The sequence below is a fragment of the Saccopteryx leptura genome, chromosome 2, assembly GCF_036850995.1.
Source record: "Saccopteryx leptura isolate mSacLep1 chromosome 2, mSacLep1_pri_phased_curated, whole genome shotgun sequence".
Taxonomy (NCBI): Eukaryota; Metazoa; Chordata; class Mammalia; order Chiroptera; family Emballonuridae; genus Saccopteryx; species Saccopteryx leptura.
In genome coordinates, this window is record NC_089504.1 from 141,331,521 (window position 1) to 141,345,294 (window position 13,774).

Below are 13,774 nucleotides of genomic sequence, written 5' to 3' on the forward strand. Positions count from 1 at the left end.
ATTCTTTTGATGTAAACCACAAGTCATGCCACATAGGGTATACTTAGCTACAGACAGTTCCCTCACCTCCTAGGAAGGCATCGGTAGCTCTTAAACCATTCAGAGGTCCTTGAGGTGTTTTCTCCTTGATTTAAACTTGATATTAAAGAACACATCCACATACTGAAGCAGACCACACTTCTACCACATCAATAAGTTAGAAGACCACTAGTATGACTCTTTTCTATATTGTGAAAATAGAGATATGCATGAAAGAAGGCATTGTAACAATTTGTGTCTATAGAGGATGCCACAAATCCTGGGCTGCTGAGCGTGAGACAAAGAGGATGGGTTCACTGTGAAATGTCCCTGCTGTCCACAATGTCCTGAGATTTCTACACTGCAGTACAGTCAGCAAAAGGGACGTTAACCTGGAATGGTTCCTCCCATGGGCCTAAACCATATCTGCTATCACGTTTAATCACTGCAAGAACAGCAGGAAGTAATATTCCCGATTTCCAGATCACTGAGGCTCTGAGAAGTTAACTAACTTGTGGCGTTTATACAACTATCAAGTGTGGTGGGTTTGGATTCAAATTCAGATCTAATACCAAAGGTTGCATTAATATTAGTTATATCTAGTTTCTGCCCCAGAAAACAATTCCATATTAAGAAAAATTTTAAAATATAACAAAAAAAAATCACTTATATGTGCCCTCTTCACATTTTAGGTAGAATTAATCTCTCATTTTTCTGTATTCCTACAACATATTTATTTTTTATAATGCTGCATTGCAATTATTTTTCTATCTGCTCAGGTACAATACAGACTTCTCAAAGGTAAGAATATAGTTTCCAAATATTTGAAGCTCTATCAACAATCAAGTCAATGTTAGTCGAGTAAATGAATGACTACTTTAGCAGAAGTAGTTTACATTTCTTTAAAGAGAACAAAATTACTTGTGAATTATACAAAGGAAATAAAAGACATATTCAAGAAAATATATTTTCAACATTTCTTATGAAACTCCCATTTTATAGCTTACTTTCGCTATGGTTTTTGACTTATGTCACTAAAAATAAATTGTTACATACATGAAGGTACTAAGGAAGTTCATGTCCCTATTGTATAAACTTATTTTTGCACATATTTGAAGACAGGCCTGCCCGATATCCTCTGGGGCCCTCCCTGAATCCCCTTGCAGCTATCATGACAACCTACCATAGCATCTCACGGTTTCCAGTCAAACTCCTGTGTCTCTCCACTTTTCTGTCTGAGAATTCTAGCACCATGAAAGATTATTCAGGGAAGCCTGGAAGGACTTGATTTGCTGTCTGCAGGGGAGACATTCATGTTGAGGGACGGAGGACCGTGAATAAATACTCCTGGAATAGTTGTGAAGCATATTCTCCACTATTCTTTAGCAGATTAAGCTCTAATTGCTTACTGAGATCTCTGCTTAACAATGCAACTGTTACTGCAAGTCCCACCCCGGGACACTCCCCCACTCCTCATTCATCACACTTTTACATTCTCTTACTCATGCTTCTTGGTATCACTTACCAGCACCACCACCTTATCACCTGCATCCAAATCTTTGTCATAGGGGTTTTTTTTTGGTGAACCCAAACTAACACAGGCGTACAACATATATAAAGGAAAATGGAAAGTAATTAAGAACATTCTGACGGTTCCACTCTTAAGCCATTCTGTTTAGAGACTCACCTGATGAGAATTCTTTGTTTTGTATGTTAGGATAGTGATCTGCCACCCAAAATGGCTATATTCTCCAGAGGTGAAAGGTGGATCCTTTCCATTATAATGCATATGTATATAATTTGAGAGGCCAGTGAAGTTCACTGTGCTTGAGCCTACCCTATATCATTACGGAAGCTAAGGAAAGTTCTTTTAGATCAGGTCATGGGGCCACTACACAATCTTAGGTTAAAGAGACCCCGTCAACTACCACCAAAACCATTCTTCTTCAAAGATATGACTTGAAAATAAAAAATGCGGTCTTAACATATAAGAAGCTAAACATCTAGGACAATCATTAGCAAGTGCCAAGCGTTTAATAAATCTTCCAAAAATTATGTGAACAAAATAAATTTTTCTTTTTTATACTAAAACTGATCTCCTACAATCAAATAACTTTTTCATCCAAGAAAGATTTAAGGTACTTCAAATGTTTTAGCTTCTACTTCTACTTGAAATTCCATTTTTCCTCATTCAAATGCACATTAAAGTCTATCTCGTTCACTTTAAGGCAATTAGAATGAAGGCAGTTAACTGGCATGCCTAAAGTCCCACAGTGGAGACAGAGCTTGGAGCTAATTCTCTTGATTCTTGGGTCAATATCTTCCCAGCACATTAAACTCATCTTTCAAAAGAGTGAACCATGAACCTTAACATTTTCTCCTCTACTCAATGACGTTCATTCAGGAAACACAAATGACCACAAATATGCTCATCTTGAAACATTCCACTGAGATAAGCACATTATCTTTCAACAGCTCTTTGGATGATATGATAGTCAGAGCCATACTGAGGAGGTGACAGAGGAGTGGCCTCACGTGAGTGAGCTGGTGCTTTGTTCCATTTCTCATACCTGCTGCCTATCGCAGACAGAGGAAAACCTCACCTCTGGCTCAGATTCACAACACAAGAATGCATAAATCCTTATTCTTTTCTCTCATTTCCTGTCACCTTTATTTTTCTCCATTTTTACCACCATCTATCTGGTCTTGCCTGCTTGTTGTGCCACGTTTCCTGGTTGCACAGTAATTTTTTTATACTAGAAGTACTTGTTGGAAGAGCTCTCCACAAGAATGAAAAAGATTAAAAAATATTGCACTTATCAAGTTAATTAAATATGATTAACAAATATAAATGACTCATCCAACCACCAGGCTGGCTTGTCCAGGAACTCTAAATGAGGGTATTTAGCAAAGGCCTTACCTAGATGCCAGTAGATAAGAGAATGATTTTTTTTTTTTTGTATTTTTCTGAAGCTGGAAACGGGGAGAGACAGTCAGACTCCCGCATGCGCCTGACCGGGATCCACCCGGCACGCCCACCAGGGGCGATGCTCTGCCCCTCCGGGGCATCGCTCTGCCGCGACCAGAGCCACTCTAGCGCCTGGGGCAGAGGCCAAGGAGCCATCCCCAGCGCCCGGGCCATCTCTGCTCCAATGGAGCCCTGGCTGCGGGAGGGGAAGAGAGAGACAGAGAGGAAGGAAGGGGGGGTGGGGGGTGGAGAAGCAAATGGGCGCTTCTCCTATGTGCCCTGGCCGGGAATCGAACCCGGGTCCCCTGCACGCCAGGCCGACGCTCCACCGCTGAGCCAACCAGCCAGGGCCAGATAAGAGAATGATTCTTGAGATGAATGCAATTTTATTAGCACACAGACATTTTAAATTTATATCCTAGGACAGTATTGAATTCCTCTAACTTTGATCTTACCTTACATTACCCGCAAACAAGCTTCAAACAGTCTGCTCTGAGCATTTCTGGTGGTCTACAACTAAAAGGTTGCCCATGTGATCTGGAGTTAGAAAATCAGGGCTCTACCCTCAGCTCGAAAACTTAATTGTGGAACAGTGACTGAGTCACTTCTCTCGTTAAGTCTTAGCTTCCTTACCTGGAGAATAAACAGAAGACCTACTTGAAAGGACATTTATGATGATCAAGAGAGGTTATGTCCATGAAATCATTTTATGGTGTTATACATATAAAGGAGTAAAAATGTTTATCATGACAATAAAAATAATTATACCATTAGAGGGGCTAACAGTTTTATTCTATTTTTTTTTCCTTTTCTGTTAATATTTATTATTAAGTTAATATATGCTAAAGTAGTACCTTGTATTTAATGATCAATAAATTATAGATGTTATTATTACAAGGGCATGGTATCCAAAGGTCTTTATTATCTCTTGTAAATACGATGGAAGAAGTGATCGCCTGAGGATTAAGGCAAGGCAGTTATGGAAGTAAGAATCATCTGCCCAACCGACATGATTGCCTGTTTCTTACCCCTACTTTACATTAGTTAGTAAGAAAGGCATGAGTAAGCAGAGACAAATACGGAAGCAACAATGTCAAAGTAGAGTAGATTAAAAGTAGAGGACTGGTATAGAGTATCCAGAAGCAGTTAATTACCCCACCATCCTTTTTTCTCCTTTCTGTTCACGGCTGATTTTCTGTGTAACCTTAAAATGAGTTCTTTAACTGCATGCTCTTCCCAGGTAAAATTCTGATACCATCCACCTGTCTATGATGGATTGATTATATATTTTTTAGAATACAGAAAAACATAGCTTGGCCCTGGCCAGATGGCTCAGCGGTAGAACGTTGGCCCGGCATGTGGAAGTCCTGGGTTCGATTCCCAGCCAGGGCACACAGGAGAAGCACCCATCTGCTTCTCCACCCTTCTCCCCTCTCCTTCCTCTCTATCTCTCTCTTCCCCTCCCACAGCCAAGGCTCCATTGGAGTAAAGTTGTTCCGGGTGCTGAGGGTGGTGGCTCCATGGCCTCTGCCTCAGGTGCTAGAATGGCTCTGATTGCAGCAGAATGATGCCCCAGATGGGCAGAACATCGCCCCCTGGCGGGCATGCCGTGAATCCTGATCAGGCACATGCGGGAGTCTGTCTGTTTGCTCTCCACTCACATTCTCACTTCAGAAAAATACAAAAAAACAAAAAAATCAAAAAACCATAGCTTATTGTAAGGTTCCCCAAAAGAAGCAAAATGCTAATAAACCTAGATAGAATCAGATGTTTTCTTCTTTTTTTCTCTCTCTACTTTCCTACCTAATCACACATGCACACACACTCACATACTTTTGTTGTAGTAATATTGTAGGAAGGCTTCATTTATTAGTAGCTACCAGATAACAATTTTATATATAAAATGGGAAATTATAACTAGGGTTTAGAATAGATCACACAAAAAAGAATTTCTTAAAAGAGATTTTTCTTCACATTAATGATCATCCTCTTCCTCTATCATTCCTTCTCTGTGAAAATGTTTTATTGGTCTGTGAGATGTAGTGCAATAATATTGACACTTTTATATCAGGAAAGCTAGTACTTCATTTGCTCTGTTCTTTCTCTCCCGTGAATAGAGAATAATCTATTCACTGCATGTTTGAAGTTAGTGATTCAAGTCATACTAGGAAATGGCCTCTTCTAAAAGAAAATGTAATTGTCTCAAGTATTTAATGGTTTTAAAAACTTCAAAGTCCTCTGGTCAATAAAATAAAAGATGACAAAGTATAGGTTAAGATATAAATACGAGTAATACAAATAAAACATATACACATAATATAATATATACATATATATTCTGCTCACAAAAATTAGGGACTATTTTATAGTTTTATATTCATTTTGAAATATTCCCTAAATTTTGTGAGCAGTTATATTTTCATGGTACAAGATAAGAAAATTAAATATTCCAAGAAGAAAATTTATTTACTTGACTGAGATAGGACATTAAATAGGTCAAGGAGATAGAAATACAGATCCTATGAGGGAGAAGAGAGAAAATTCAACATAATAAGATTATACAAGGCAATTGTAAGGATGATTTATATTTCAACAGTTTTCTTTATGATCTTTCTATGAACTTTTCATGGTGAGATACAGATTTCAAAATTCCTCATATTTCAGGTTCACACAATCTTTGGAGTGAAGGATGAAGTTTATAAAACACATTTCAACTTCTACAGATTTTTAGATTTGGTCTGTAAATACAGAAGAGCACTGCCTACCTACTCGCACTTAAAATACAGGAAGAAGCTGGGAAGAAAGAGCAAGAGTAATGGAATACACATAATGAAACAGCATACAAACAAAACTCTGAGTTGAAAAAATATCATTTTTAAAATGAGAAATAATGGAGTTAATATTTTCTGCTAAAAACAACAAAAAATAAACTATTAGGCTTCATTTAAGAGATTATTTTATGTTGGAGAGGCTGCGGAGAAAAGGGAACTCTCATCCACTGTTGGTGGGACTGTAAAGTAGTACAACCATTATGGAGGAAAGTATGGTGGTTCCTCAAAAAACTGCAAATAGAACTACCTTATGACCCAGCAATCCCTCTACTGGGTATATACCCTAAAACCTCAGAAACATTGATACATAAAGACACATGTAGCCCCATGTTCATTGCAGCACTGTTCACAGTGGCCAAGACATGGAAACAACCAAAAAGCCCTTCAATAGAAGACTGGATAAAGAAGATGTGGCACATATACACTATGGAATACTACTCAGCCATAAGAAATGATGACATCAGATCATTTACAGCAAAATGGCGGGATCTTGATAACATTATACGAAGTGAAATAAGTAAATCAGAAAAAAACAAGAACTACATGATTCCATACACGTAGGTGGGACATAAAAGTGAGACTAAGAGACATGGACAAGAGTGTGGTGGTTACCAGGGGTGGGGGGAGGGAGGACGCAGGAGGGAGGGAGGGAGAGAGTTAGGGGGAGGGGGAGGGGCACAGAGAAAACTAGATAGAGGGTGACGGAGAACAATCTGACTATGGGCGAGGGGTATGCAACATAATTTAATGACAAGATAACCTAGACATGTTTTCTTTGAATATATGTACCCTGATTTATTAATGTCATCCCATTAACATTAATAAAAATTTATTTTTAAAAAAAGAGATTATTTTAAAATAAAAGAAAAAAATTTGGGATAGTATTTACTGAATCTTAAGAACAATGGAAAAAGATACATACACATTCACAAGCACACACACATGAATACAGAGAAGAGAGAACAGGAGAAAACACATTACAGGAGAGTCCCAGATTACGTGTTTTCTATCTGGATGACAGGTAAAGCCTATTATAATGAAATTAATTTATACTAAGTCTTATGGGTTTAAAATATAAATTATGACATTGTGTGCAATGAATAACCACAGTTACTTAGCATAGGCATTATTGCATTTAAGTAACTAGCAGTTTTGCATCACATAGACATAATATAAATTTAACCATCATTTACCTTATTTTATTCTTCCTGCTTTCTGGGATAAAGACTCAACCTCAAGCAAAAGCTGAATGACTTTACGCTACCTGCATCACGTGTGGTTGACAAGCAAAGCACATTCATGATTATCATGTATATTAAGGAATATCAGGATCCTTAAACTCATATCACTTGACCTCACTGTGAAAAAATTGAGAATTTGAATAAATTCTTTACTAAAATTTTAAAATCTTGATCAACAAATTTTATACTAGATATTACAAATGGACTATGACAGTCACTGGCCTCAGCCACCACTCATCAATGAGTCGGCTGATGTAATCCCTGTTTTATAGGAATGCAAAAAAGTACAACAAAAATTCATTCTCTATGCTTTTAAACTTGTCAAGTTTAAATGCCTAAAAAAGAGCAGAACAAATGAAAATGAGTTTTAGAAATAGGACATATTTTAAATTAGGGTGATTATCTAGATAGCCACGCAGTTCTTACTGCTTTGCATTATTTGCAAGTGTGGTGCTAGCCTTGTTACAATTCTGTGGCGTCACCCACTGAGGCTGGTGGACGCATCTCAGAACAGTCACGGTGTGCCACACCCAGAGAACAAACCCACCTGCTGGCACTGTACCAACAGACAAGCCAACAGAGGCGAGGAAAATGAAAGGAAATGTCAGAGAGAACAAGGAGAGGACCAAATGTTAAAAATGTAGTCCAGCCCTGGCTGGTTGGATCAGTGGACAGAGCGTTGGCCCTGTGTGCAGACGTCCTGGGTTCAATTCCTGGTCAGAGCACATAAGTGAAGTGACCATCTAATTCTCTCTCCCTCTCTCTCTCCCTTCTCTCTACCCGTCCTGCAGCCAGTGGCTTGGGTGGCCCGAGTGTTGGCCTCAGGAGCTGAGGATAGCTCTGTGGATTCGAACATCAGGCCCTAGAAAGGGGATGCTGGGCGAATCCCGGTCGGGTTGCATGCAAGAGTCTTTCTCACTATCTCCCCTCCTCTCACTTAAAAAAAAAAAATGATGTCCAGAAAGTTGTAGTCTAACAAGGATCATGATTAAAGTCAAATTCAACAAGGGTGTAGATGTATTCAAAATGCAGTTTCTTAACGGATCCTGATTCAATAAAATGAGGCATTGGATCGTAATTATTATCTTTAACAATCATTTTAAGCAAATTCACTCTTCTCAAAATATATATATATAAAAAATCATCATATCCCAAGTAATTTTAAAGGAAAATATCAAGAGTCTTAAATACAAATGGTTACCATGTAAATATTAATTTTACATAATTTGTATTTTTTTAATAAATAATATTAAATAGGTAGAAGAAAAAAGCCTCTAAGACTTAGCAGCTTTTCCCCCTATGACTAGTTTCTCAGTAAAACCCGTGACATTTTCCTAACCCACATTCTATTACCTGGGATCTTTAATGTCTACTCTATGAAGAACTGGAATAGTCCTATATAGTCCTGATCACAATTTGAAAGTATATATTAAACTGTGACTTTATTTAATGTGTTTCTTCCACCAGCCTGGATACTCTGTGAGGTCAAGGCCACATCTACCTTACTCACTGCTAATGTATCTAGTACAGAACAGGCCATCAAAAACAGGTTTAAATTGAATAACCAAAAGACCACAGAACCCCCGACTATTGACCCCACCTTATCCCCAACACACATGTAACTTTGGGGTTCTTCTGAAAACTAGAAAACAGAGAATTCCTGCATCTGCTCCACTTCCCTCCACTCCCTCCCCGGTCCATTGTACTCTGGCTGTAATAGACATTTCTATCAATGTTCTTATCACATTGCACTGTAACTGTCTGCCCCAAGAGGAAATACATTAGTTACCTGTGTGCCCATTAACTGGCAATGCCAGATGACTCCCATTTCTTTACTTTCTAACCAGCATCCAGAACTGGCTTATGAAAATGATATATTCATTAATTCAGAATATAAGAAAGTACTGGATGGCATAAAAGAGAAATTGTATGAAGTCAAATAAAGTCAATAATGACAACAAACAAAGTAATTTACTTCCTTCAAGTTACAAACTAATAGCACAAAATAATTAGCAAAGTATTTTCCACAAGGACAATCCTACATATTTAATAACACATCGCCAAGAGTCCTATTCTTCTCTTCTGTAAAAGAATACCTTCACAATCTTTTGAGTAAGAAGTCAGAGAGAAATACATACATGACGGTGTTTATGCCTGAGAGCTGTTGAAACATTTGTAGGCCACAACCCACAATTAAGGCGCGGCGAGTGGGGGGGTAACTCAGCATCCTGCAGATCACGGGTCCAGCTTTTTTAAAAAAGAAAGAAAAAGAAGGACACATCTATTATTTTAAGTTGCCACAGTTATTTAACCCATTAGGATAAATGTCCCCAAATTTCTGTGAAATCAACATGTTTGAGAATTTCAAAATAGAACATATATATTTTTACAGAAATTTGAGCACTATATACATATATATATATGTATTTTTAACAGACTTAGTATTTATATTTGAGGTCAAACTGTAAAGGCAGTAAGAGAATAAAGCAATTTGTGAACTCTAGGAAGATCTACATAACAGTGTCAGAAATTATTCTTAATTAGATCCCTATGAGCTGCATTAACCACTCTTTGTTCTTCCACTTCCTTGGCAATTAATTATTACTTAAAACCTGTACAATGCCGGACAACTTACAAAGTCACTGACATTTTGACTTTAATCATTCAAAAAAATTGCATTCATTAAAAACAAACAAGGAACAGAATTCATTCAACTAAAGTAACAAAATTCATTCTAATCTACTCAACTACAGTTAAGAAATTTGGGCATGATATCAGACTTTGTTATGACTATAATGAATATTAATAAAAGTTACCAAAAATAATAAAAGAAAATTAATGTATATTATGTTTAGGTGTATGATATTTCTAGATTTTGAATAGTTCCCCAAGTAGCATTCAGTGATCATCTCAAAATATAAATAGGCTTTCAAAATGGTCCAGATGCCTTGGTGTCCAGATCAGAACTCTAGATCAGTTTTGGCAATCTGTACATATGAACCACGGAGGCCTTAAAAGGTGACTCATTTTATTGATGTCTGTTGTCTGTGCATAATTATGAAGTATCACTGCTAGTCTCATAAGTGCTTTAATTATACCTTCACCTTAGCCTTAAGAGGTATTCTATATAGTGTTCCTTATGAGGCCAGAGTTGACTCCAAGGAATTATATTTCTGCTGTTAGAAGAGATTGTCTGATATCACTCAGATGTTAACTGATTAATTAGAGGCATTTTTTCCTGGAGGCCAAGTCTCATTAGTGAACTCTAAACCAAGACAAGTAAATTAAAATCCAAGAAAAGTTCATCATTTCAGGAATCTTTTAGAAATCTAACATTCCAGGTCACAAAAATGGAATAGAACATGCTGTTGTTTGAATAGAAAATTTAATGTGGAATGTCAAGCCAGGGCCTGGATTAGAACTGAGTTTATAGGAGTGAGCATATTTATCTCTACAGAGGTATGATTATAACCACATGCAGACTTACTTGATTTACTGCAAATGATTTTGTCTCTAAATGGTGAGACAGGACCCAAACAGAGAACCACCGATAATCTTTCAAAGTTCAGTGCAGTGACAACAACCCACTTAGAAAGCAGGCTGAGAGTATTATAAAGGTCAAATTGCTTTAGACTCAGGTAAAGCAGTATTAAAACCTAATATATCAGAAAGGTTATCTGAAATGGGTAGATTTTGAGAGCTTGACTGTGACAGTATTAATATATTATCTGGATCAGTTGTTTGAAAGATAAGCAGGCTTGTCAGCAAATCTACACATCTATAAAGGAGCCACAAAATAAAAAGCATACCTAATATCCTATATATAACTACCTATTTCCATAAACCAAACAATTCAAATAAAAAAGATTATCATTCACCTTGTGCATCATAAAAATGTATAAAACAATTGACAACCAAACTGAAACAAGCAAAACCCCTTTTCAGCTTTTAGGGCTTCCACAGATGAGAACTGCCCTTCTGCAAGAAATCTGTTATCATCTTTGGGCAGCAGCATCTACATTTACTATTAAACTGTTCCATTATTTGATAGACAGACTAGGTAGTACTAATTTTAAAGGGCAAAAAAATTAAAGAAAAAATGAATGACATATTAGACTTCAAGTCTGACTTGACAGAATATTAGCAGATAAAGTATTACATGTACATCACATTTATTTTCTAGTTTTTGATCTTCTGGTTTTAGACTTTCTCTTGCTTTAAATTTCCTGCTAAATGTAAACAATGGTAGTTCCTTATAAGACTGGGTTTTAAAAAAAAGACATTTTTGGTCACAGTAGCTCCACATCTGATTATGCATAAACCAAACTAAAGAATTTCCTTTTATTAAAATCATAAACCTAGCTTTATTAGGCAGTAAAACTTAGTGCAAACTATCATTAATCTTGATATCACAGAAGCTATGAGGCAGAAGAAAAATAGATTAATTGGTTAAGTATTCGTAACTGAAATTTTAAAATGTCATGCTCTACTTACTACAATTCTTTGATTTTTATTATTAAAAATATTTTGTGCACACAAACATTTTATTCTTAATTTAAAAAATTGTGCCCCTGAAATGCAGAAATTCCCACACAATAAAAAATAAAACCTCTAAATAACTCAAGTAGATTGGAAATGCAAGACTCAAAATATAATATAGAACAATAAATGCAAGAACTCAAAATGGGTTCATCTTTTCCTTCATTCTGAACACCTCCTACTAAGTAACTTTCACAGTTGTCCAGGTGTGGCAGGGGCTCTGGCAGCACAGACGACAAGGACAGTCCCACAGAGCAGCCCCTCCTGTGGACAGGCGGTCTGTGAGGGTGCTGAGCCTATGGAAGCTTCTCCAGGAGTGATTTAAAAATGCACCAGAATGGACTTTGTGTAAGATCCTAGCTTTTGATTTCCACTGCCAGCCAAGATAGAATAACAGTCACCAACATGAAACGACTGAAAAACCATGCAACAATGAATGAAACGACCGTTCTCATGATAATGGAACAAAGGATAGTGACTCCTGATTCAGGAAACAAATGAGATGAAATCTACAACCATTCTAGCTTAATGCCTTAAAAAAAATGAATGTCCAGACTGCAACAGAAGGAGAGGAAGTCAGGCAGACCTTGGTGGTTTCCTTGAGTTGAAAAGATGCAGTTTAGAATCCAGGGAGGCCAAGGTGACTAGAGTTCACAGGGCAGAGTGTCCAAGAGAGAGATTCATAGGAAAGGACAGTGGGGATCCGCAGTCCCCCCGAGTACTCAGTGGAGCACTGATCAGTGGATATGTGTGAGAAAACTACTGAGGCAGGGAAGGACACAAAGGAAAGGATTAAAGAAATCAATCCCAGGACCTCACACAGTTTGGGAACCGGACCTGTTCCTCCCAACCAGAGTGAAAAACCTAGACCATAAGAAAAGTATTCAGGAGAGTTTTACCTCAGTAATGTTATAAATTTAGTCTTAAACATTGGGTAGAGAGCATCTAAAATAGTTTAAAAGACCCAACTGCTTCCAAGTAACTGCATAGTGTCCCAAAACAAAGCTCAACAGGAAGGAAAAAAAGTACAATGTCTAGAATGCAATAAAAAAATTACCAGGCATGTAGAAAGACTGGAAAGTACAACCTGTAATAATAAAAGGATGAATTAATCAGGAAGACTGAACAACCCTAAATGTCTATGCTCCTAATCAGAGCTTCAGAAAGTTTGAAGCAAAAACTGACACAACTGCAAGGGGAAATATAAAACCCACAAATATACTCAGATATTTCATCAGTGGATACGCTGAAAGGGCATATCTCTTTCATAATAACTGATAGAAAAAGTAGGCTGAAAATCAGCAAAGATACAGAAGACATCCACAACATTTTCAACTAATTTGACCTGACTGATATGTGAACAACATATGTGACCAAGAGCAGAAAACACATTCTTTCTTAGAGTAAATGCATGCCAAATGACTTGAGACATTTACCAAGATAGATTACATTTTGAGGTCTAAAACCAGTCTCAATTAATTTAAAAGGATCCAAGATAAACAAAGGAATGTTCTCTGGCCATAATAAAATATAGAAATCAGTATCTGAAAAAGTCTCCCCAAATTGGAAAATAAATAATACATTCCCATGAATCAATAAAATAATAGGATATAAGAAAATATTTTGAAAAAAAATTACAAAAACACTGCATATGAAAATTTGTAGAAATGCATGACCAGGCAGTGGCACAATGGACAGAGCATTGACCTGAGATGCTGAGAACCCAGCCTCAAATTCCCGAGGTCACTGGCTTGAGCATGGGCTCATCTGGCTTATGCGCAGGCTCACCAGCATGAGCGCAGGGTTGCTGGCTTGAGCCCAAGGTTGCTGGCTTGAAGTCCAAGGTCACTAGCTTGAGCAAGGGGTCACTGGCTCAGTTGGAGCCCCCCAGTCAAGGCACATATGAGAAAGCAGTCAATAAACAACTCAAGTGCTACAATGAAGAATTGATGCTTCTCATCTCTCTCCATCCTGTCTGCCCCTCTTTCTTTCTCTCTCTTAAAAAACAACTGTGGAATAAAGCAAAAGTAAAATAGAGGAAAAATTTATAGCAATGACCTTGGCTCCCACCATACAAAAGCAGAATAAGAGGGACAAATGAAACCAAAAATAAGCACAAAAAAATAATAAAGATTAGAACAGAAATCATTGAAAAAGATAAGAAGACAGTTGAGAAA

The 13,774-nt window shown here is 37.3% G+C and overlaps 1 protein-coding gene across 1 annotated transcript in view; it reads right to left on the bottom strand.

Moving 5' to 3' along the window:
• The window catches only part of SLC2A13 (solute carrier family 2 member 13), a 359,257-nt gene that overhangs the window by 177,133 nt on the left and 168,350 nt on the right, over positions 1-13,774 (bottom strand). The window contains exon 4 of the mRNA XM_066368963.1: positions 9,197-9,305. Within this exon, the coding sequence (XP_066225060.1) occupies positions 9,197-9,305 (109 nt within the window). The remainder of the gene's footprint in view (positions 1-9,196; positions 9,306-13,774) is intronic.